The 22,418-nt window shown below is 36.0% G+C and overlaps 1 protein-coding gene across 3 annotated transcripts in view; it reads right to left on the bottom strand.

Moving 5' to 3' along the window:
* Nucleotides 1–945: 945 nt before the first annotated feature.
* Nucleotides 946–22,418, bottom strand: part of LRRC49 (leucine rich repeat containing 49) — a 127,995-nt gene continuing 106,522 nt past the window's right edge. For all 3 annotated transcript variants that reach the window (XM_060169836.1, XM_060169845.1, XM_060169855.1), the window contains 5 exons: nt 18,530–18,767; nt 16,907–17,092; nt 13,713–13,822; nt 7,285–7,438; nt 946–1,594 (listed from right to left, as the gene is read on the bottom strand). In XM_060169836.1, coding sequence (XP_060025819.1) covers nt 1,391–1,594; nt 7,285–7,438; nt 13,713–13,822; nt 16,907–17,092; nt 18,530–18,767 — 892 coding nt within the window. In that variant the 3' untranslated portion in view covers nt 946–1,390. The remainder of the gene's footprint in view (nt 1,595–7,284; nt 7,439–13,712; nt 13,823–16,906; nt 17,093–18,529; nt 18,768–22,418) is intronic.

Here is a 22,418-nt window from a genome sequence, read left to right as displayed (position 1 = left end):
GCTTTAAATGCATTATCTCATTTGATCCTCAGGACAATCTTATGAGGTAGGTACTATTATGAGGAAATTGAGGTGCAGATGGGTCACTAAACTGGGAGCTGAAGTGCTGAGATGCAAACTCAGGACCGTGAGACTTAAAAGGCTACGTTCTGAAACATCATGCTAACCTCCTAAACTTCAGCACTCCTTCTTGGGGGAGGGTGACCACGAGCTCTTAAGGATGTAGGCCTTTCTTAGAACTGCAAAGGCAACTTACCTCACTTCCTTCCGAGCATTTCCGTAGGACTTTGTTGTCCCGTAACTTCTGTTCTCGTTTTCCCACATCCTGGTGGTCCTGCTGTGATAGGGTTGCCTGGTAAAATGTGAGCAAATAGGAGAATTCCTAGTTATTGGCCTGTAAGATTGTGTTTCTAAAGTTGTATCACTTCTGGCTATGGTAATGGGCTCCAAACACCCTCCTCACCAGCAGGAAGTATGACAACACCTGGCTTACATCTTATTTACCTGTTTGACCTTCAACTGGAATTAGAAAAATTAGAAACTTTCACTCATAAATCCCGAATAATTTTGAGGTACAGGTATACATGCCTACCTAAAAAAAGAGCCTTAGAATAGCTAACAACAGAAAGAAACACCATTCAGAGAAGCAGACTTAATGATTAGTCACCACATTTTACATACACTCAGGATCTCCTAAGAAAAAGCATTTTCTTCCTGCTCCAGTTTTGACTCATTTTCATATCTTCTGCCTATAGTGACCCCCCAGGACCCCCTTTGGTGTCCTGAGGATGCATCCTTAGAATAATGAGGCCTCTTCCCATATAAGTGAAGAGAAGGGCTCCCACTCAGCTAAAGAGAAACATAATAAATATGACAATTCTGACCGGATTAAGGAGGCAAACACATTTTCTTTTAAACTAATTTATTAATAAGTTTATTCTTCACTCATAAAAAAGAACATATTTTTGGCTTTGAAATAATGACATAAAATAAAGAGGCAAGTAACTAAAAATTATCAGCTGAAAGTAGATAGAAGCAACTCATGCTGAACCATGAGCAAACACTACGTGCTTTGGGCTATAGCAGGGGCACCAGTCAAAAGCAAGAGCTGAAGATGCGGGGCCCATTCAAGGCCCAGGCTATCTCTAAAGACTGCTTAGTTCCCAAAGATTGCTTGGTCAACATACACAGGAAATGACTCCTCCCTTTCCCTCTCTTTCCTTCTTTTCTTCCTAACCTTTAACTACAAGAACAGTAGGCAATAATGCTTTGACGCTAGTCTTTCTAATTTGTAGGATAGCGTTGTTGCTGTTTTAACATGTTTAACCTGCATATTTTCAACCTTCAAAAACATAAAACTGCAAAAATCAACTGTAACTAAAAGCCATTTCTATTTTTGGTCAGTTATCTGCTGTAGGCAAAGCTTCATATAGGAATTTTTATTGCGGATCTCCATGACTGCGTCCCTAACAAGCTCAATGAATATCTGTGGCCAAAGCTTCTGCAAAGCCTCATTTTTCATGTTGATTTCTGTGGCTTCCTTCACAAGATCCTCGATGTACATCTTGCAGAATTTCTTTTTTTCCTTTATTTCCTGTTAAAAAAAAGAACATTTTACAATCAATCATAATTAATCCCAAAACCAAAGCAACAATTACCTGAACCAGAGAAACTTGAAATAATCTATTCTGACCCCCACCCCTCATAGCAGGAAGACTTTCCTAGACACTCTGGACACAGAGCTCTGCTTGAGTAAAGACAGCAACTGGGAACTCACTTCTCTCCAGTCCACTCCCACCTCCGTGGGACAGCTCTGTTAAAAATGAATTTCCTGGCAGCTGTAGGAAGAAAACTTCCAAGTGAACTAATATGAAACCCATTTGCTAATTGTGGGGGGAAATAAAGCTTTTAAACTACAGTTAAGAAAAGTGTTTCTTTATTGGAATCACTGGATCGTAACAACTATTTCTTCATTGATAGACTTTCTGCTTTCTCAGTGAAAGTAGTTTACTTCGCACAAATTAACTGAATGCATAGATTCATGACTTCTAGTAGTAAATATATCAGGGCACTGAGGCTGACACTCTTAATTAGTATGAGGTCAGTTAATATCCATATACATATTTGAAATATCCATACTCTGAATTCACTCTGTATTTTAGGAAAGCATGTAGTGATGCATTACACTGACTTATGTGGCCAAGACCATTTAGACAAAGTTGGGGAAAAGTGTACAAGGAGGAGGAAGAGGACATATATACAAGCCTGGGACCCAGAACTTGGCCTTCAGAAGAGACAGTGTTCCCACTCAACTTCTGGGTCTGGCAGTCTGCAAATGAAAAACCTGGGCTCAAAACACAACAGAGGAAGTTTTGGGCCCGAGGCTACTGGGGCACTGGGCCTCGATATCATCCTAGAGGCTGAAACAAAGCCATTTTGATTAATGCAAAAGTTCAACATTTATTTCGGCTGTTGATACTTTGAGTGTCTAGGCATGATGATGGAAAGTGTCATAATATATATGGAAAAAAATCAATGGAATAGATCAGATAATCAGAATTATAGAAGAAGCCATTCACATAAATGGAGGAAGAAAGAAATAATAAATGTCAATGAGTCAATAGGTTTAACTACTTGGAAAAGGATATACTGAAACCTCCAACTCAAATCAAAACACCAAAATAATTTTAAAATAGTTAAATTTAAAATATCAACAAATGTTGCCATTAAAATCACACTACAGAGATTTGTAATCACAAGGAAAATGCTTACATTATAATGTTAAGTGGAAAAAGAAAAATACAAAATGAAATTTTGATAGAGGTTGGGTTACATAAGTGTATGTATTTGTCAAAACTTAGCAACTGTACTCCTAAGATTTACATTTCATTGTATATAAATTTTACCTCAAAATAAGAAACTATATGAAATACTGAACTCTAATGATCTGCATGCTGAATTATTTAGGGAGAGGTGTGGTAATGTGTGCAATTACTTTAAAATAAATTTTAAAAATAAGGTGGACTGTTAATGGATAGAGGATGGGTAAATGCATAGATAAGTGACAAAGCAAGTACACTGTACAGTACAATACTAAGAGTAGAATTTAGGTTTGGGTATTGGGTGTTTACTGTAAAATTCTTTCAACTTTGTTGTATGTTTGAAATTTTCATTTAAAAGTTACAAAAATATATAGAAAATTAATAAAAAAATATACTGAAGTGTCATTAAGATTGTCTTTGGGTATTGAGACAATGAGTATTTTTTGCTCCTTTTTTCTATTTCTCTTCCTTTTCTAAATTTTTACAATTTATAAAACAACGAAATATGTTTTAGATTCTTGATTAATTAATATAAATTAATGGTGAGTCCCAAGTGTCACTAACTTCCTCTAACAGAGGCATATTTTGGAAATTTTCCTATGACATATAAGATTTCTCTATGTAATCACTCACCATTCAGGGATTAACAATGGCCTACAAATGTTAAAAGCTTAACTGAAAGAAATGAAACAGTAAATAAGTGCTGAATGAGATGTTTAGATGGCAAATACAATCATTGCTCAAAGAAGAGAGAGCCCTTTGTGCTAGGGTGGTCAAGAAGACTTCAGGAAATAGCATGATATACTGTGAAGGAAGCCAAGGTCAGGAATCAGAAGGTCTGAGTTCTAGAGGCAGTTCAGTCAGGATCTCACCATATGAGCCTCAGTAGTTCACCTAAGTTTCCAGTTTTCCTTACCTGTCTAAGAACATGACTGGATTCTTTAAAGTCCCTTTCAGCTCTCCGTCCATCTTAAATCTTTTTTTTTTTTTTAAGATGTTGGGGGTAGGAGTTAATTTATTTATTTATTTTTGCTGTGTTGGGTCTTCGTTTCTGTGCGAGGGCTTTCTCTAGTTGTGGCAAGCGGGGGCCACTCTTCATCGCGGTGCACGGGCCTCTCACTGTCGCGGCCTCTCTTGTTGTGGAGCACAGGCCCCAGACGCGCAGGCTCAGTAGTTGTGGCTCACGGGCCTAGTTGCTCCGTGGCATGTGAGATCCTCCCAGACCAGGGCTCGAACCCGTGTCCCCTGCATTAGCAGGCAGATTCTCAACCACTGCACCACCAGGGAAGCCCCTTAAATCATTTTTAGAATGAGTCAGGAGGTTGAATGAACAACTACCAAGCAACAGAATTATACATGTCATATGTATAACGAAAGGGTCTGCTTACCCTGATTTGTGAGAAAATTACTTCAAGTAATTCCTTTAACAACTCAGGATATACAGAGGAGAGACAATGAGCACTTTGTGTTGCAGTGATTTAAATATTTTTTAAGAAGTGGTGAATGCCAGGTTGTGAGTCGATAGAAAGTGATTAAGGGACATGGGCAAGGTCTTTCAGGCAATAAATAAGTGGTGGAATCATGGGCTCAAATCCAGGTCTCCTAATGGTGTAGTATTCTTTCTATAATGTTATGTGGCTTCAGGTTTTTTCTTTTCCCTTTGATATGTCTCAAAACAGTAGTCAGCGTTCGCTGTCTTTACCTCTTGATTGCTTATTTACTGCTCAAACCACTTTCATCAGGACTCTGCTTATATGACTCCACTGAAACTATCCCTGTTTTGACTAAAAATGACTTCTACTGCCAAATTTATCAAATTTTTCCCCTCTAGTTTGTGCCTTTGAGATTTTAGAAAATCATAGCCTACCCAATCAAGGTCATAGTTTCATCTGTTTTTTAAATGAGAACTTTAAAGTTTTGCTTTTCATACTTGGGTTATTTGATATGGAGTTAATTTTTCTTGTGTGGTGTGCAGTAGGGGGTCTGTATTTATTTCTGATTTGATATTCCATTTCCTCAGTAGCATTTATTAGATAGTCTGTCTGTACTAGTCTGCAATACCTGCTATCTGTATAAAGTTTTCCTATATACGTGGGATAGTTCTGGCTATTTCGTCCATGGGTCTATGTATCTATTCCTATACTGCCTTAATTACTACAGCTATCTATCCAATTTCTAATTATCCTATTTATTGAGTTGAAAAAATTAAGGACAGATGTTGAATTGTATGAAATGCCTTTTGAATATCTATAGAAATAATCACAAATTTTTACCTTAGATCTATTAATAATTTACTGATATCGAATATTTCTCACATTCCTAGACTAAACCATACTTGGCTGTAATGTTTCATTATTCATTTAATGTTCTGCTGTATTTTGCTTGATATAATTTTTTAAGGATTTTTGCATCATCAATATTCTTAGGTATTTGGTCTGGCTTTTCTTTTTCTGTGCAGTCCTGGAAGGTTTGAATTCAATGTTACACTGTCTGACTTTAAAAAGTGAAAAAGTTTTCCTCTTTTTTAATACTCTTGAACAATTCAAGAATTATTGGAATTGTCTGTTCCTTAAAGAGTTGGTAGATTTCTCTATGAAACTGTTCTTGTTTTGCAAGCAGCTCTTTGATATTTTTCTAAATGTCCTTTATTGAAATCAGTATTAATTTTTGACTCCTAGAACTGACTGCTTTCAGGAAGACAGGACTCATAATCCTGCCAGCTTGGCTTTTATTTTCCCTCTTCGCAACATCAGGAAGCTCCTATTTGCCAAGGGATTAAATTCAATCTCTTTCCCCTCTTACTACCTTCCCAGTCTCATCTTCTAACACCATCTACCTCAGTCTCTGTGCTTCAACAACAGTGAACTGCTTAAAGTTCCTGGCCCTCTCCTTATCTAATTTATGCTTCCATGTCTTTTATTCATACTGTGCTATTTCCTAGAAATGCCCTTTTCCCTTTATCATATAGCTATATTTTATCCTTTAAGATTTCAGGAAGCTTCTTCTCTAGAAAGCCTCTCTTGACCAAGATAAGCTATCCCTCTTCTACTCTCTTGATGTAGTGATTTACATTTGTCCCTGCACATGTCTATCACCCCCATTAGAATGTGAGATCCATGAGGATAAGCACAGTGACTTCTTACAGCCCAAGTATTATGTGCGATCAGTGCTCAACAAATGATTTTTGAATGAATGAAAGTATGACTATAGAGAGGACTTCAAGGAACTGACTTCAAGTATTTGAAGAGTTTTCGTAAGAAAGACTTGTTCTCTTTTCTACATAAGGCAATAGTACTAGGATCACTAACTGAAAGTTATTAGGAGGCAGATTTCAGCTTAACATGGGTAAGAATTTCTTCACTGTTAAGAGTTGTTCAGTGATATGCAGCTACCTCAGGAAGCAGCAACCTTTCTTCACCAGAAAAATTTAAAGCAGAATCTGAACATTTTTCAGGATGCTATAAAAATACTGTTGCACTGAGTTCTCAAGTATTTTTCAAGCTATAATCCTTAGAGCCCTATGGGTTCCAGAAAAGATGCTTCAGGACTGGGGGTGAGGTGAGGGAAAGGAAAAGAATAGAAGATCCAATCAAATAAAGCTCTGAACTCCATCTACAACAAGAACAGCTCCGCTGTTTTGCTTTCTTTTGAAATACTGAGTTTCCAGCTACAATATGGTTTGAATAAAGAATCTCACAGCTGTTATAAAACATTTGAAAAATGTTTGGCCATTTTGTGTATATGTATATATACCCACACCATATATATATATATACACACACCACTTAGTCCCCTCAAAATCTCTTGTAGAATCTTAACTTTCTATTGTTATTTAGATGACTTGTTTCTTCAGCTTTCTCTGAGTTCCATCAAGGCAGGCACTGCATGGTTTTCTTCTGTGTAGTTCTGCAGCACCCTAACACAATATTCCCTCAGTAAATTTCTAAATACATAAAGGAATAAAGAATTGGTTCCAGCTTTTCTGTCTAAATAGCTACAGTGGAAACAGAATAGGTTAAAATTATGTGACTAAGAACACAGAAGGTAATGGTGTAGGAGAATAAAATAGTGAATTAAAACATCAAGGACCTAGGCAAAGAGAACAGAAACGGAGGTTCTGCTGTGTCCTCTGCCAGTCCGGCACAGGCTAGTTAAGTACTCAGAGCAAGCCTATATCACTTTTCTTAATTCAGAGAGATCTGGACCTACTTTGGTCTAGATTTTTGGTACCTACTTCTTTTGAACATTTTTTTTTTCTGCTTAAATATATTGAAACTATGGGTTCTACTACTCCCCAATGCGTTGGTGCCTACTGTCCCCAGCTCTGTATATAAGGCTGGCTAACATTCCAGAACAAAAAAAGGTTATCCTAACTGATTAGGAGAGAAACGTACAACTCCCAAGTCTCAAGCCATTTGGGATTTATCCAGACAATAGCTTCCAAAGATAATGACAGTTTTACCTCTAGCTTTTCATTATAAAAGTCTCTTGTGGTATAATTTAGTGTAGCACGATTTGTGCTTTCTCCCACAAGTCTCTTGCTATCATTATTTTCTTCATTGACAATACCAGGTTTTTTCCCTTTCGTTTCTAGAAGATACCGGAATTGCTTCTTCCTGTAGAAAGACAGTAAAGAGATTTAGAGAGTTACTTATGTGATTTGTGAAAATATGTCCAGTTTTTGTTGACTTTAGAGGGTAGCATATGCTTTTTTGAATATCTGTTTTATGAGTTTGAGTTTTTTTAAGTCAGTTCACTACCCCAATCTCTCTACTAATTAAGCTATACAACTCAAATTCTTTTATTTCACAACTACCAATCATCAACAAAAACATGTCTCAAGCATTTCTAAAGTGAAAAAACTCTAAAAAAAATAATAAAACTTAAAGAATCACAGAGGACCAACCCTAATTACACATGTAGTAGACCAAACTTTCAAAGTCTTTATATCCCATAAAACATGTTAGTTACACATCTTATAAATCACACAAACAGTTCATAATTCTATTATGCAGCTCAGTAGTATTGCCCATAGCTAGAAATGGAATGGAGGGACTCCCCTGGTGCCGCAGTGGTTAAGAATCCGCCTGCCAATGCAGGGGACATGGGTTCGATGTCTGGTCTGGGAAGATCCCATATGCTGCGGAGCAACAAAGCCCGTGCACCATAACTACTGAGCCTGAGCTCTAGAGCCCGTGGGTCACAACTACTGAGCCTGTGTGCCACAACTACTGAAGCCCATGTGCCTAGAGCCCATGCTCCACATAAAGAGAAGCCACCACAATGAGAAGCACACGCACTGCAATGAAGAGTAGCCCCCGCTCACCACAACTAGAGAAAGCCCGTGTGCAGCAAAGAAGACCCAATGCAGCCAAAAATGAATAAATAAAATAAATAAATTTATATATATATAAAAGAAATGGAATGGAATACTGGTTTAAGTTTAGGTAAAAACAAAACACAAAAAATCCGAAAACCTCTAACTGTTATCATATCAGGGTAAGATCTTATTAGGAGGTAAATAATGAAACAGGAAGCTTCGTTTGATTATGAAGAACAGAAACAGTGCTCATAGCATCACTTGCAGACCCATAAGCCTAGAATTCCAGAGGACTGCAACTCATCCTTCATGAAGGTCACTTTCTGGTTTCTACCACTTAGCGTGTCTCTCAGGGAAGTGATATAAATACTTTACTATGAACTGTGAACTGAAGATTGGGAGCAGAAAAGGAATATATCTTTTTAAAATGTCTTCCTTTTCCCAATTTAAGAGTATAACACAACTGTTTTAGAAATTATAAGGGGTACGCATTTTGAAAAGTATAAAAAAATAGAGTAAAATCACCCATAAGTCTATAGCATATAAATCTATGTAAATCATTAACACTGTTCACATTAGACATATTTCTTTGCAGGCTTTTTCTATAAATTTTTGTGAAAAGTTAAGATCATAATTGTAAAGCAATTATACTCCAATAAAGATGTAAAAAAAAAATCATACTAAACATCCAGTTTTGTATACTGTTTTTGCTTAATGGTATATAATAAGCATTTTCTATGTTATTAAAATTAATATTTTAATGAATGAATAAAGTTCAATTGTGATGTAGATCAATTTACATAATCAGTCCCTTTTACTGGATATTTCAGTAGCATAATTTTCTCACTCTTAAAAAGAAGAAGTAACATATAGGTATTTATCTGCATTTATTTTATTGATTTTTAATTACAAAAGCAATATACAAATTATCCATCACTTTTATTAGTCTTTTCAAATAATCAATTTTTCATTAATTATGTTTTTAATGTCATTATTTCTTTTCTTTAACTTGCTTCAGGATTATTTTGCTATTGTTTTCCTAACTTCCTTAGGTAAATGTTTAGCTCATTCATTTTTCAGTCTTTATTCTTTCCTAAGGTACACATTTCAGGGCTAAAATATTTCCATTTAGCACCACGGTAACTTGATCTCACAAGTTTTGAAATGTATTTTTTTATTACATTTCAGTTCAAGGTCGTTTCAAAATTACATTATAAAATTGTCTTTAACTTGTAGTTTATTTAGAAATGCATTAATTTCCAAATACATGGGGATTTCCTAGCTAACGTTTGTAACTGAGTTAAAGTTTAATTGCATTTTGAATGGAGAGCATAGTCCATGTAAATCCTTTGGAATCTGTTGACATCTGCTTTCTGGATAGTAATGCTTGAAAAGCATTTGTGTTCTGCAGTTGTTCTGGGTAATGTTCTCTAAATGGCTAAGTCAAGTTTGTTAATCATGTTGTTCAAGTATTTTACATCCTTTTTCTATTAATTAATCAGAGGTATATTAAAACTTCCCACTGCAGCTGTGGGCTTGCAGTAATGTCAATTTTTGGTTTATAAGTTTTTAAGGCTAAGCTTATAGGTTGCAGACAAATTAAATTAGCAAATTGATATTTCTGGCGAACTGAACCTGTTATCACTTGAAATGATCCTCTTTATTTCTAGTATTGCTTTTACCCTTAGTTTATTTAGTCCTCAATGGCTACTTTGTTTTTATTTGGTTAGTATTGATGTTGTTTATCTTTTACCACTTTTTTACTTTCAAACTTTATGTAACCTTATGTTTCAGATGTGTCTCTTTTCAACAACATACAGTTGAACTTCCTTTTTTTTTAAATTGAGTCTGACAATCTTTGACTTTTAACCAGAACAATTAGTACATCTGCATTTTATCACTGAGGTAGATTCGGTCATAATTAATGGCTCCCTTGAATCCATGCCCTTTACAATATTATTTCAGTTAGGTAAGTATACCTCCGAGCCTCTTAAATCTTGCTCTGTGACTGTGACCAATAGAATGTGGGAAATCATGGTGTACCAGTTCTTAGCCTAGGCTTCAAGGGGCCTTGCATGTTTCTGCGCTCTCTTCAAACCCTGCCTTTGCCGTGAAAACAAGCCCAGGAAGATTTCTGGTATATGAAAGACCATGTGGAGCAGAAACAAGTTGTCCTAAGTAAGGTCTTTATAGACCAGCTTACAACTTCTCAGACTCCCCAAAAGTGAGAGAGCTTAGGGAAGATCTGCAGAGCTGCCTATCCAACCCTCAGGTGACTGCAGATGCATGAGGTCCGGAGCTGAGAAGTCTATAGAAGAAGCACCCAGCTAACCTATAGACTCAGTGGGAAAATGTTTCTTGTTTTTAAGTCACTGAGTCTTGGTACAAGTTTAATTGCTGATATACTAGTATTTAGGTTAAATCTAACATTTTATTTTCTTTCTTTTTGACCAAATATTCTATGTTTCTTTTCCTTTTTTTCTTCTCCCCACTTCTCACCCCTGCCCTGACCTTACTAGTTTGGAAGCTATACACTCTTTTATTCTCTGGTTACCAAAGAAATTACAACATGCACTCTTAACTTACTAACATTTAAACTTAATTACTATATCTTCATCCTAGATAATACAAGGACCTAGAAAACTATAATTCCATCTACCCCTCCCAATATATATACTACTATTGTAGTGTATTTTAATTCTACATTTTAAAATCTCACAATACTATTATTGTTGTTTTATATAGTCAATGTTCATTTAGTTTTATCCCACAAATTTAATACTTTCCTTGCTCTTTAGCTCTTCCTGCACCTCAGAATTTCTATCTGGGATCAGTTTCTTTCTGCCTTAATTATAGGCTTTATCATTTACTGCAGGAATACTGATGGGAAATCTCTTAAGTTTTGTTTTTATTATTTTGTTTTAAAATGTCTTTATTTCACCTTCATTCATTTTTTTAAGGTTTTTATTTTAATTTATTTATTAAAAATTGGTTTTTTTTGGCTGTGTTGGGTCTTTGTTGCCATGCGTGGGCTTTCTCTACTTGCCGTGAGCAGTGGCTACTCTTCGGTGCAGTGCGCTTCTCTTGTTGCGGAGCACGGTCGCTAGGAGCGCAGGTTTCAGTAGTTGTGACACGAGGGCTCAGTAGTTGTGGCTCATGGGCTCTAGAGAGCAGACTCAGTAGTTGTGACGCATGGGCTTAGTTGCTCCGCGGCATGTGGGATCTTCCCAGACCAGGGCTTGAACCCGTGTCTCTTGCATTGGCAGACGGATTCTTAATCACTGTGACACCAAGGGAGTCCCTTTCACCTTCATTCTTAAAAGACTTTTTGCCTGTATGGAATTCTAGCTTGGCAATTAATTTACTTCAGTATATTGAACACATTCATTACCCTGTCTTCTGGCTTCCACTGTTGCTGTTATGAAGTCAACTGTTGATGTGCACTCCTTTGAAGATAACCTCTCTTTTCCTGGTTGTTGAAAAATTTTTACTTTATAGTCAGTGTTCTGTGATGTGACTAGGTGTAGATTTCTTTTAATTTAACAAATTTGGAATGGATGAGTTTATTTAATGTGTAGATTAGTGTATTTTATCAATTCTGAAAAAATTCTTTGCTGTTATCTCTATCCCATGCTCTCTATTGTGTCTTTTTGAAACTCCAAACATATGTTAAATCTTCTAAGTCACTCCATCTTCAAATTTCTTAACCATTTTTCCATATTTCTTTGTTCTGCATTTTGCAAAATCTTCTCTAGTTTATTTCCCAGTTTACTGATTCTCTTTTCAGGTGTGTCTAATTGGTTGTTAAACCTCTTAATTAAGCTTTAATAATTATGCTTATTATATTTTTCATTTATAGAAGTTCCTTTAGTTTCCCTTCAAATCTGATAGATCACTTTTTTAAAATTTCCTGTTTTCTCCAGATATTTTCAACCTTGTTTTTTATACCATGAAATATTGATATATTAGGCACAGTCATTTTATAATCTATAAGTGATAATGCCAAATCTAAAGTATTTGTGGGTCTGTTTCTGTGGTCTATTTTTTTCCTGCTAGTTCTTATACATGGTGCCTTATTTCCTTGTGTGCTTGGCTATTTAAAAAAAATTCTTCTCATTGTGTGTTGGTCATTGTCCTTAAAAATTATCCATGGGGATTATCTGAGATAGGATGAGAGTAACTTCCTCCAGACAGAAGGTGCATTTGTTTTTACCTGGTATCTAGAGATAGTAATGTTTAAATTTTGAAATTATTATTATTTTTTTTGAAATTATTTTAAACTATGCATGTATTATAAACTCAGGCTGCAAATTTACCTGAAGATTGGTTTTGGTTATAATTTCTTAGAGACAACTCTGCTCCTTTTCTCCTCACACCAATGCAATCAGAACCGAACTAAGTGGGGAAGTAAGCACACAGGATACCCATTTTGTTGGTATAGATTATAGTAGGGTAGCATGGCTCTGGAGCCAAGTTTTGGGGAGGGGAATGGGGAAGTTCCTGATCCTCAAAGTAACAAGTGGTATGATCCTGGAGGTCGAGGTCAGGACAAGCCCCCTGATCACCCAGCTCCCAGACTATAGCAAAGGTAGCCGTTTCCTTGGTGGACTGGTTCTGTGTATCATTCTGAGATCCTTTCCAGGCCCAGCCTAGAGACGGCTTCCCTATTCCTTCCAATGATTCTGTAGATAATTAATTTCTTATATATCGACTGTTTTCTCCTTACTCTAGCCAGAGTGAATTATCTATAACTGAATCATGACTAACACACCATCTTTTACTTTTCTCCTTCTATCTATGCCACATTCTGTCAGTCAGTGTTTTCTGTCAGGTACACGCCTTCGAAGTATTTTTCAAATTATCCTCTTCTCAATTCTCACTGTCTTAGTTCAGACCCTTATAATCTCTCTCCTGGACTACAGACTAGCCTCTTGATTGGTCTCCATTCCTTCCACCTCTGTCCTCTTAAATGGCAGCCTTTCTAGAACATGAATCTAATCACAGATTGTTGTGCTTAATTAATTACAAAGCACAGTATTCAGTTTTGTTTTTCATGGATTTCTGGGCTCTTCAAAATCAGATCACAATCAGTCTTTCTACCTTCATCTCCTATCACAATTCGCAATCATCCTATGCTCCAATTATATTGAACTATTTACAATTCCTTGTGCCTTTGCAGATCTCTTTCCCTCATACCCTGTACCTGAAAAAACTCCTATGTATTCCTGAAGAACTAGAAAAATGTTACCTCCTTTGTGAAGCCTTCACCAATGTTTTTCCAAAGTGTAGTGTCTCCTATGCTCCTACAGCCCTCTCTTATAGCATCTGAAATGTCTTTAACTTATTAGCTTATAAGCTAGTAAGTTAATTTATTAGCTTATAAGCCACACAAGAGCAAGAACTTTGCCTTATTCATCTTTATACCTCCAACACTTTGGAGAGGGCCAGACACAAAACAAATTTAGGATGTCTGTGGGATGAATAAATAGCACAATTAAGAGGTGTGTGGAATATATTTCTTTTTCTAGTGCAACAGTACTTCTATAAAAACTATAGAAATTAAAGTTTACCTGGCATCACCCAGAATTGAAATCAGATGGTACTGGGGTAATTCAGAAGATGCTACATGTGCTAGGATTCCAAAGAGCCTTTCAGCCATTATCATATCATTTTGCGTCACCTGAAGAGATATGAAGGAGAAGGGTCAAAAATGACATTGCCTCTTAGCTTCATAACTAACGTAATTCCATAGAAATTTCCAGATTAAATATTTTCTTTTAGTCCAGAAAAATACATTCTCCTGGGCTGTAAGAGGAGAGTGAGTTCTCATTGATATTTCTCTTTCTTCCTTGCACTTGATTAAAATGAAGATGTATTGATACAAATGTGGCCCATGGTGATGGATGATGGCTGGGAAGTGAGGAGTTAGCTCTGATTTAGAAGCCATGGTTCCTAAGGATAATACTTGAGACACCTTAAATTCTTAATGAATTTTTAAAAAAAATCCTATAGCTTCTTTGAGTAGAATGATTTAGGGGGAAAAATCTCAAGTGTCAATGGAATAGATTGACTTTAATAATGTGTCAAAGGTAAGACAAGGTGTTGTTCATACCTTGTTCCTAAAAGGATAATTTTGTCCCCTTCTGAAGGAATGAACATTGGATTAGGAAAGGCACTCCTATTCGTTCTGAAATTTTGTCCGCCTTTCTCCCCACAAGGAATAATCTGTCACAGATATATCTCCCATGAGGGCTCCTTCCTATGTTAACCAAGAAACTACTAAAAGCAGGACTTGTATTAATATCTGGGCATATTTTTTAATATAAAGTTAGGTTGCTTGCATTTTAAATACTATTAGATTCTCAATATAATGCAGTGGTTCCCAATCAGGGGCCATTTTGGCCCCTAGGGAACATTTGGCAATGTCTGGAGATGATTTTGGTTTATCGCACCTGGTGGAGGGGTGTTACTAGCATCTAGTGGGTGGAAGCCAGGGATGCCGTTAAATGTCCTACAATGCACAGGACAGTTCCCACTATAAAGAATTATCTGATCCAAAATCTCAACAGAGCATTTGAGGTTGAGAAACCCTGGTATAGTTAAATTTTGCATTTTTAAAAACTTTATTCTTTACACTAGCTATAATACACTACACAGGAATTTCTGGAAACTAAATCCATAATTCACAAGCATCTTATACACATGAATCAGTGCAGAGTGACTCTTTCCCTTCCCTTCCCTAGACTTTCATAGTTAATGAGGCTGCTGCTCCCTGAAATCCGTCCTTCAGCTGACAACTAAGTTGTTTGGTCTAATATAGTCACCTAGTGGCCAGTGCTGGGCACTACTCCATTTTTCCTCTTGATGCTCATAATTCAATTTAAGTCTCCTCAAGCAATATCATTCTCTCTTATACAAAGAAAAGTAGAAATATAGTATAACATTTTTATATATTGTCAAGGATGAGATAAGCAGTATTATTTTAGGTTTTTATTAAAGGGTCAAATATCCCTGGCATTGATATTTTCGGAACTTTAAATCAGAATAAATTACATTGGTTCTCTCTCATTCTTCTCTATTTTATACAATTATATTATACTATTACTTCCTATCTCAAGGTTTTATAATAATTATTACATCTCCAGTAGTGATCCATATTTGGGTAAATACACTATTTAGGGTTAATTGAGATAACGATTTGGCCATTAATGAGGGAGAATTACTCACCCATAGCAAAAATAACTATTCTACTTCCAGTGTAGGCTAGCTTTGGAAACTTTTGGAATTAATTATTAGATCTGACCAGTGACTTGCAGCCTCCCTGGGGAAGTACCAAGAGGGTACATAAAGCTGAAACAAATCTCTTGAGAACTAGCTGGAGAAATTAATAGTCATCTGAAGGTCCCAGGTTTGTCCTGCATCTTCAACAGATGGCTGATATTGTGGTCATGGGCCTACCATGGTTGATACAAATTTCACATGGCTTTTGTACAATGACCCAGAGACCTCCAGTCTCCCTAATGGTATGCTGTAGTTTTGGAATTTTAGGCTAGAGTTACTTACAGTGTATCAGCTGCAGGGAAATACAGTTGCTATTACCACCATGCTAGCAAAGTTGATTATAGTTCATCTTACAATAAGGAGGTCTGAATTTTAAGAGATAATCACAATAATACTAACAGCATATTAGAGATTTTTTCCTTTAGAGGATTATTTAAATTCAGTTCTGGAATTCCACAGTAGAGGAAGAAGCATAGTTTCTCTCTTTTCTTCCAAAGTAATATTTAAAGACAACGTGATCTTTGGATAGCTGGGGGATTAACCCTGAGACAAGCTTAGCAGAATCAATCTGAAAAATAACTCTTTACTAATAATTTTCCAGTTATTCAGGCTCCAGGCACAATGCAGATATTCCAAAAGCATCTGCTACAAACTATTAACAAAGCAGTCCAGACGTTTATGGACTTATGGTTGTTTTACTTCCTTTTTCACTCATCTTTATCTTCTTTTATCTTTCCTCCTTGCTTATTTCTCCTTCTCATCTCTTCTTTTTAAAATCACTCTTCTTTCCCTATGTACATTCTTTTTTTTCCATGTTATTCTTCCCTTCCCCTACCACAATCCTTATTAATTGACATTTAGTATCACTTCCCCATACCATTCTGCATGTCAGACAGTCTGTAAAGCACTCTGAAAAATACAAAGATCACATTACTTACAGAAGTGGGTTTTTTTTTTATTTTAAACTATTATCCTACCAACACTTTACTTCTCTGATACTTACAAACTATCAAAAAAGTATTTACTATTCACCATGATCTGGTTACTATTTTATTTTCAAAATTGTCTAGTACCTTAGAAGTTTTTAGATAAAATAGTTTTAGCTTTTCAACATTTTAAATGTCAAGATTTTTTTTTTAGAACAACATTATTTCTCAAAAGTTCTATCATGGTTTTATACATAAATTCCTGGCCATTTTTATGATACTTCCCCTAAAAAGGAATTTTTTTTTTTTTTTTTTTTGCAGTACGCGGGCCTCTCACTGTTGTGGCCTCTCCTGTTGCGGGGCACAGGCTCTGGACACGCAGGCCCAGCGGCCATGGCTCACGGGCCCAGCCGCTCCACGGCATGTGGGATCCTCCCGGACTGGGGCATAAACCTGTGTCCCCTGCATCGGCAGGCGGACTCTCAACCACTGCGCCACCAGGGAAGCCCCTAAAAATGAATATTTTAATTCTACAGTTGACTTCGTGTTTAGCTTACCTCTGTTCCATTTATTTTCTGCATATTAAAATGGCTCAGTCTAAACAGAACATAATATTTCCAGAGTGTAAAATTGACAACTGGATTTCCTTGAGGATCAACTGTCAGCTGGTCAACTCGACGGAGTTCTGCTAGTGCATTAAATTGCTGCAGCATTACAAGATTTGTTTCCTTGAATTTAAGGTGCTACAATAATAAAACAAACAAAGAGGTGAATATTGAGTTTAACCATCTTAAAACATTAACATTAAAGCTTCACTGATCATTCCCCAAATAAATGTAAACTTTACGCTTAGCTAATATGTTTCCAATTACATTAAACCAACTGAATGTATTAAACTTATATAAACTTTAATCCACCTAATGCAAAATTATTGATGGAATATATTAATCCATCCAATATTGGATTCAAAGTGATTTCCCTTCTGCAAAGGACATCCCCCTATTTATTAACAACCTAAGAGTCTTAAAAATTATATAAATACACAATAATTCAGACTCTTCCAGGTATTACAATGATTTTATATGCTTTACACTGAGATGAAATCTACAAAGGAAAGATCAGAAGTAAAAATTTCAGAATTTTATAAATGCAGGGCTCACACAGAGCTTCTGAGAAGAACTAGTTAACCATTATTACTTTTATCTTGCTAATTACTATGTAGGCTACTTAAACTGGCTACCAGAAAATAAAATCACTAAAACCAAAATGCTAATATAAGTGTTCTGTCTGTGAATTTGGATGATCTTTTCTAAACATACTATCTCCACTTCTATCTTCTTTAGGGAGGATGATATAACAAAAGAAAAAAAAAACACTTAATAAAGGGTAGGTGAGGGAAATCACTTGGCTGACAGAGAAAAACACAATGATAATAAAAACTCAGGAAAGAATTCATGGAAATCACAGTTTCTGCAAATTCACACTAATAAATAGTACAATAATACTATAATTGGAAAGGGCTAATTTCTCAAAGTAATTTTTTTTTTTTTTTTTTTTTTTGCAGTACGCGGGCCTCTCACCGCTGTGGCCTCTCCCGTTGCGGAGCACAGGCTCCGGACGCACAGGCTCAGCGGCCATGGCTCACGGGCCCAGCCGCTCCTCGGCACATGGGATCCTCCTGGACCGGGGCGCGAACCCGTGTCCCCTGCATCAGCAGGCGGACTCTCAACCACTGCGCCACCAGGGAAGCCCCCTCAAAGTAATTTTAATGAGCCATTAAAGTTATTTTAAGTGTTGTTAGGGGACTACTGTAAAAATTATACGTAAATATATATGTCCCATTAATACCAGGTACAATAAATGAATATATAATATACAGTTGGGTGAGGTCCTGTTGAAAGTTTTACAAAGTAGAAATATATAATTTGAATAAAATTACATTAGCCCGTTATACTCCATAAAGAAGCATTTTCTAGAGAGATAATTTCCAATATTTACAGAAGACTGCAAGGCCATTTATGAATACTAATTTAAATCCCAGATTCAGAAAATCAACACAAGAACTTAGTCTCCCTGCCAGATAGAAACTGCAGAAATAAAAGGTAAAACAGGTCTTTGGCCTGAATATAAAAGTCATGACTGAGAAGAATTCAAACATACAACTAAAAGAAAATGTTTACCAAAGAATTAGGAAACTTAATCTTCAATTTGGGAAGCACTTGGACGATTTCATCAAATTCTATGAAAGTGAAGGACACTGTTGTCACCATTCCTGCTGTTTGCACGCTCCAATTCCGATCCAGACATTCCAGCGCTCCTGAGCCATACAAGGAAAGTGTGTCTCCATCCACTTCGACAAGGTGTGTGTCTGTGACAGATAGACCTTGTAAAGCACTGGTGAGTCCTGAGTCCAGAGACCTGGAAAACCCAACATATAATTTTAAATGAAAGTCTTATCATGCAAAGTAAATAACAGATTATAAAGACCTGTTGGAAAGGTATTTGAAATTTTATATTCACTTTTTTTCATTTCAGTAATTAAACCCAGAGCACCAAAGATTAATTTTCAATAGAATATCTACAAGTTTTGTATTCTTCTAGTCATGTACTTTAATTCAAAAAGAGCCACATGTGAACAACAAAAATACCACTTTTAAACCCAAATTATTTATATCAATGAAAGATAACTGATATTCTATATAGTTTTAAAACAATCCATTTAATATATCATAGATATCTTTGCATGTGAAAACAAATAGGTTTTCCTAATCTATGAAGTATTCCACTGTCTGGCTGAAAAAAAACTGTATTTTACAAAATAATATTTCTATAGTAAGAACCATGTAATATAAAACTACGTTTATAAAACACTTGGGAATTTATATAATAACTGCTAAGAATAATTTCTCTCTCAGAAGCTGGATTAAAGGGTAACTTTGACTTTCTATTTTTGAATATTTCAATGTTGTTTGAAATTTTGCAAGTGTATATATATTACAGTTATAAGCAGTAAAATCCATGAAGATTTCCTCCCCATTTTGAAATAAGAAATGATAAAAAAATCCACTACTGACTCTATGTGTGTGTGTGTGTGTGTGTGTGTGTGTGTATATATATATATATATATACACACACACACACACACATACAGATACAAAATAACTTCACATATCTACTGAATATGATCATTGTTATTATTTTCAGTTAGAGCCACATGTTTTATAAAAGGTTTCCTAAATGATAGCTCTTTGAAGAAGAAAAGAAATAGCTTGATCCAATTCAAATTTTCTACTTTGTGAATAGAGACATAACTATTTGTTTTACCCAATCTCAAAACTCAGTCGATGCTTGGTTTTTGTTCTATGGGTTTTCGTTCTGGAATTCTGCTCTCAGACAGTATTTATTTGCCCTTACTAAATATATTAGTGCTTTGCTCTCCTTTGTGCTCCTATGGAATTTTGTACACTCTTCCAATACACTACTTCTCATACTCAAGCATAATTATGTGTTTACAATTTTGACTATATTTTTTCAGCTTTGGGGCTCTGGAATCTATGAGCTTTTCACAATGGGCCTTTCACAATGTAAATGACTGCATTATTAAAGATCTTCAACAAAAGTTTTATAATGCCGATGCTGGGAGTAAGACTGACAAACCATCACCCTGTTGGTTTATCATGCTTTACTAGACTTTCTATACTTATTTCATAGGCACCAGTTAACATGTAACACATTTTTGACACAATAAGAAGCTGGGTAATGACATCAGTCAACTCTAAGTGAATATGCAACTGAGAAAATATAAAAGGACTGATTTCTGCCAGACTAGTGCTCAAGACAATGATTATTATATGACAATAATCAAACATTCAATGAGCAGTGGTGTGTGAATAATCTTAGATGATAATCCTATAAATGTAATGGCTGATAATATAGAACAAAAATAAGATGAGAATTAAGAGTTCCTTCGATTGTGCTTTGTGTGATAACTTTGTGTTGAGCTATGTAAAGCATATAATCATTTCTAGAATAGGATAAAGGATAGGAGTTACATTTCAATGCCACTGAAATAAAGAGGGCTTAATGAAAAGAATATATACCACTATTACAGCACTTAACCACACTGCACTGCAATTACCTGTTTCCTTGTCTGTCTCTCTTACTAAACATTGTGATCCTTGAGGGCTCACACTTTGTCACATTCACTATAGTAGATCCAGCACCTAGCACAGTTCCCTAGCACAGGTTGTGCTCAATAAATATTTCTTCAAAGAATTAATGACACAATTATGAAGTTTTTTATGAGTATCTATTGACTCTTAAGAAGGGTGCTCCAATCATAAACTGTGGTTTGAGCAAAGGGACAAGTCAGTGACATAGTCACGGGCTAAGGGTTAGTAAGAAGGTTTCTGCAGATGAGGCAAAGACCAATAATGAAGAAGTAAAGTCAAGGCAAGAAAAAGGTTTGCTAGTTGATGTAGTGATGCCTGATGGTCATGACATGCAACAAAAGAAGTTGAATCACAGCTATGCGCCAAAAACATGAATAAATCCTTTGAGAAGTTGTGTTGTTTTATATCATCTATTTGGAAGTGTCTTGTTACCTTTTTCCCATATGATTAAAGGTTTAAGAATATAAACTACAATATGAAATGTCTATTATTAGAAAAGGATTATTTATTTTCTTTAAAGGTTTGTCAAGCAAACTGTTAGGAAAATAAGTGAAATAAACAAACCTAGCCTCAGCAAAACAGTTGTATAGTTATAAAACAAAGCAGAGGTAATTTCTAACTTTTATAGACCTCCCATGGACATTCAGTAACAACAAATGGCAAGTTTGCTGGGCTGTAGATAGGAAACAAAGCACCTATTAAATAGGTCATACAAGACCAAACCCATTTCAGTTATTTTCTGAACGAGGCTTGAGGTTAGCCTCAAACTCTGGCCAATATGGAATAGAGGAATCTGTTCCTCAGGGAAGGTGTGCTCTGATTTCCATAAAATATAACTTAGGAAGTTTGTTCCCCATGTTTATATGTTGGGGATTGTCTTTCCAGTTTTCCCTGTGTGCTTAATAGATATGTCCACATCTTTTTAGTCAAACATACATACATATTATTTCATTTGCTCCCTCATTCACTTATTCACCAAACATTTGCTAAAAGCCCACAGGGCACTGTCCTAAGAATTCTGTCACAGGCAACCAACTCATCTGAATTGATAAGAACAATCAGTATAGAAATCATGTGCAAGTTTTTAAATATATCAAAACTCTCTTCACTTTTACTGGGCTATGTTCCCAGAAATATAACTGCTCTAATCATACTCTGCAGTTAAATTAATAAACACATGGGTATAATTTCTAAACTGAAATGACCTCAACCTCATTAAACAAATAGGTTAATCTGGAGAGCCTATTATGTGTCAGATATTGTGGTAGGCTTTGGGGATAAAAACATAAATTAATACTTATTTGTCCTTAAAGAGCTCCCAATCTGGATGGAGGGTGGAAAGCAAGATAAATGTATACATTAATCCTAATATAATATTTATGTTTATTGTCATATAATGAATATTTAAGCAATATGCTATGGAAATGCAGAGGAAGAACAATTAATTCTTCTAGTGGGGAGAAGTTAGGTTTCAAAAGGAGGTAGTATTTGGGGCTTCCCTGGTGGCGCAGTGGTTGAGAATCTGCCTGCTAATGCAGGGGACACAGGTTCAAGCCCTGGTCTGGGAAGATCCCACATGCTGCAGAGCAACTAGGCCCGTGAGCCACAACTACTGAGCCTGCGCGTCTGGAGCCTGTGCTCCGCAACAAGAGAGGCCGCGACAATGAGAGGCCCGCACACCGCGATGAAGAGTGGCCCCCGCTTGCCACAACTAGAGAAAGCCCTCGCACAGAAATGAAGACCCAACACAGCCAAAAATAAATAAATAAATAAAGCCAAGCATTTGAAGCCCTTAAAAAAAAAAAAAAGGAGGTAGTATTTGAACTGGTCCTTGAAAGATGAACAGTAGAATTTCATCAGAAGTAGAAGGAGGAAGCACACTTTAGGTAAGAAAAAT

This window comes from Lagenorhynchus albirostris, chromosome 1 (genome assembly GCF_949774975.1).
Source record: "Lagenorhynchus albirostris chromosome 1, mLagAlb1.1, whole genome shotgun sequence".
NCBI classification, from domain to species: domain Eukaryota; kingdom Metazoa; phylum Chordata; class Mammalia; order Artiodactyla; family Delphinidae; genus Lagenorhynchus; species Lagenorhynchus albirostris.
The sequence above is the reverse complement of the archived record's forward strand: the minus strand, read 5'-3'. Positions and strand labels throughout refer to the sequence as shown.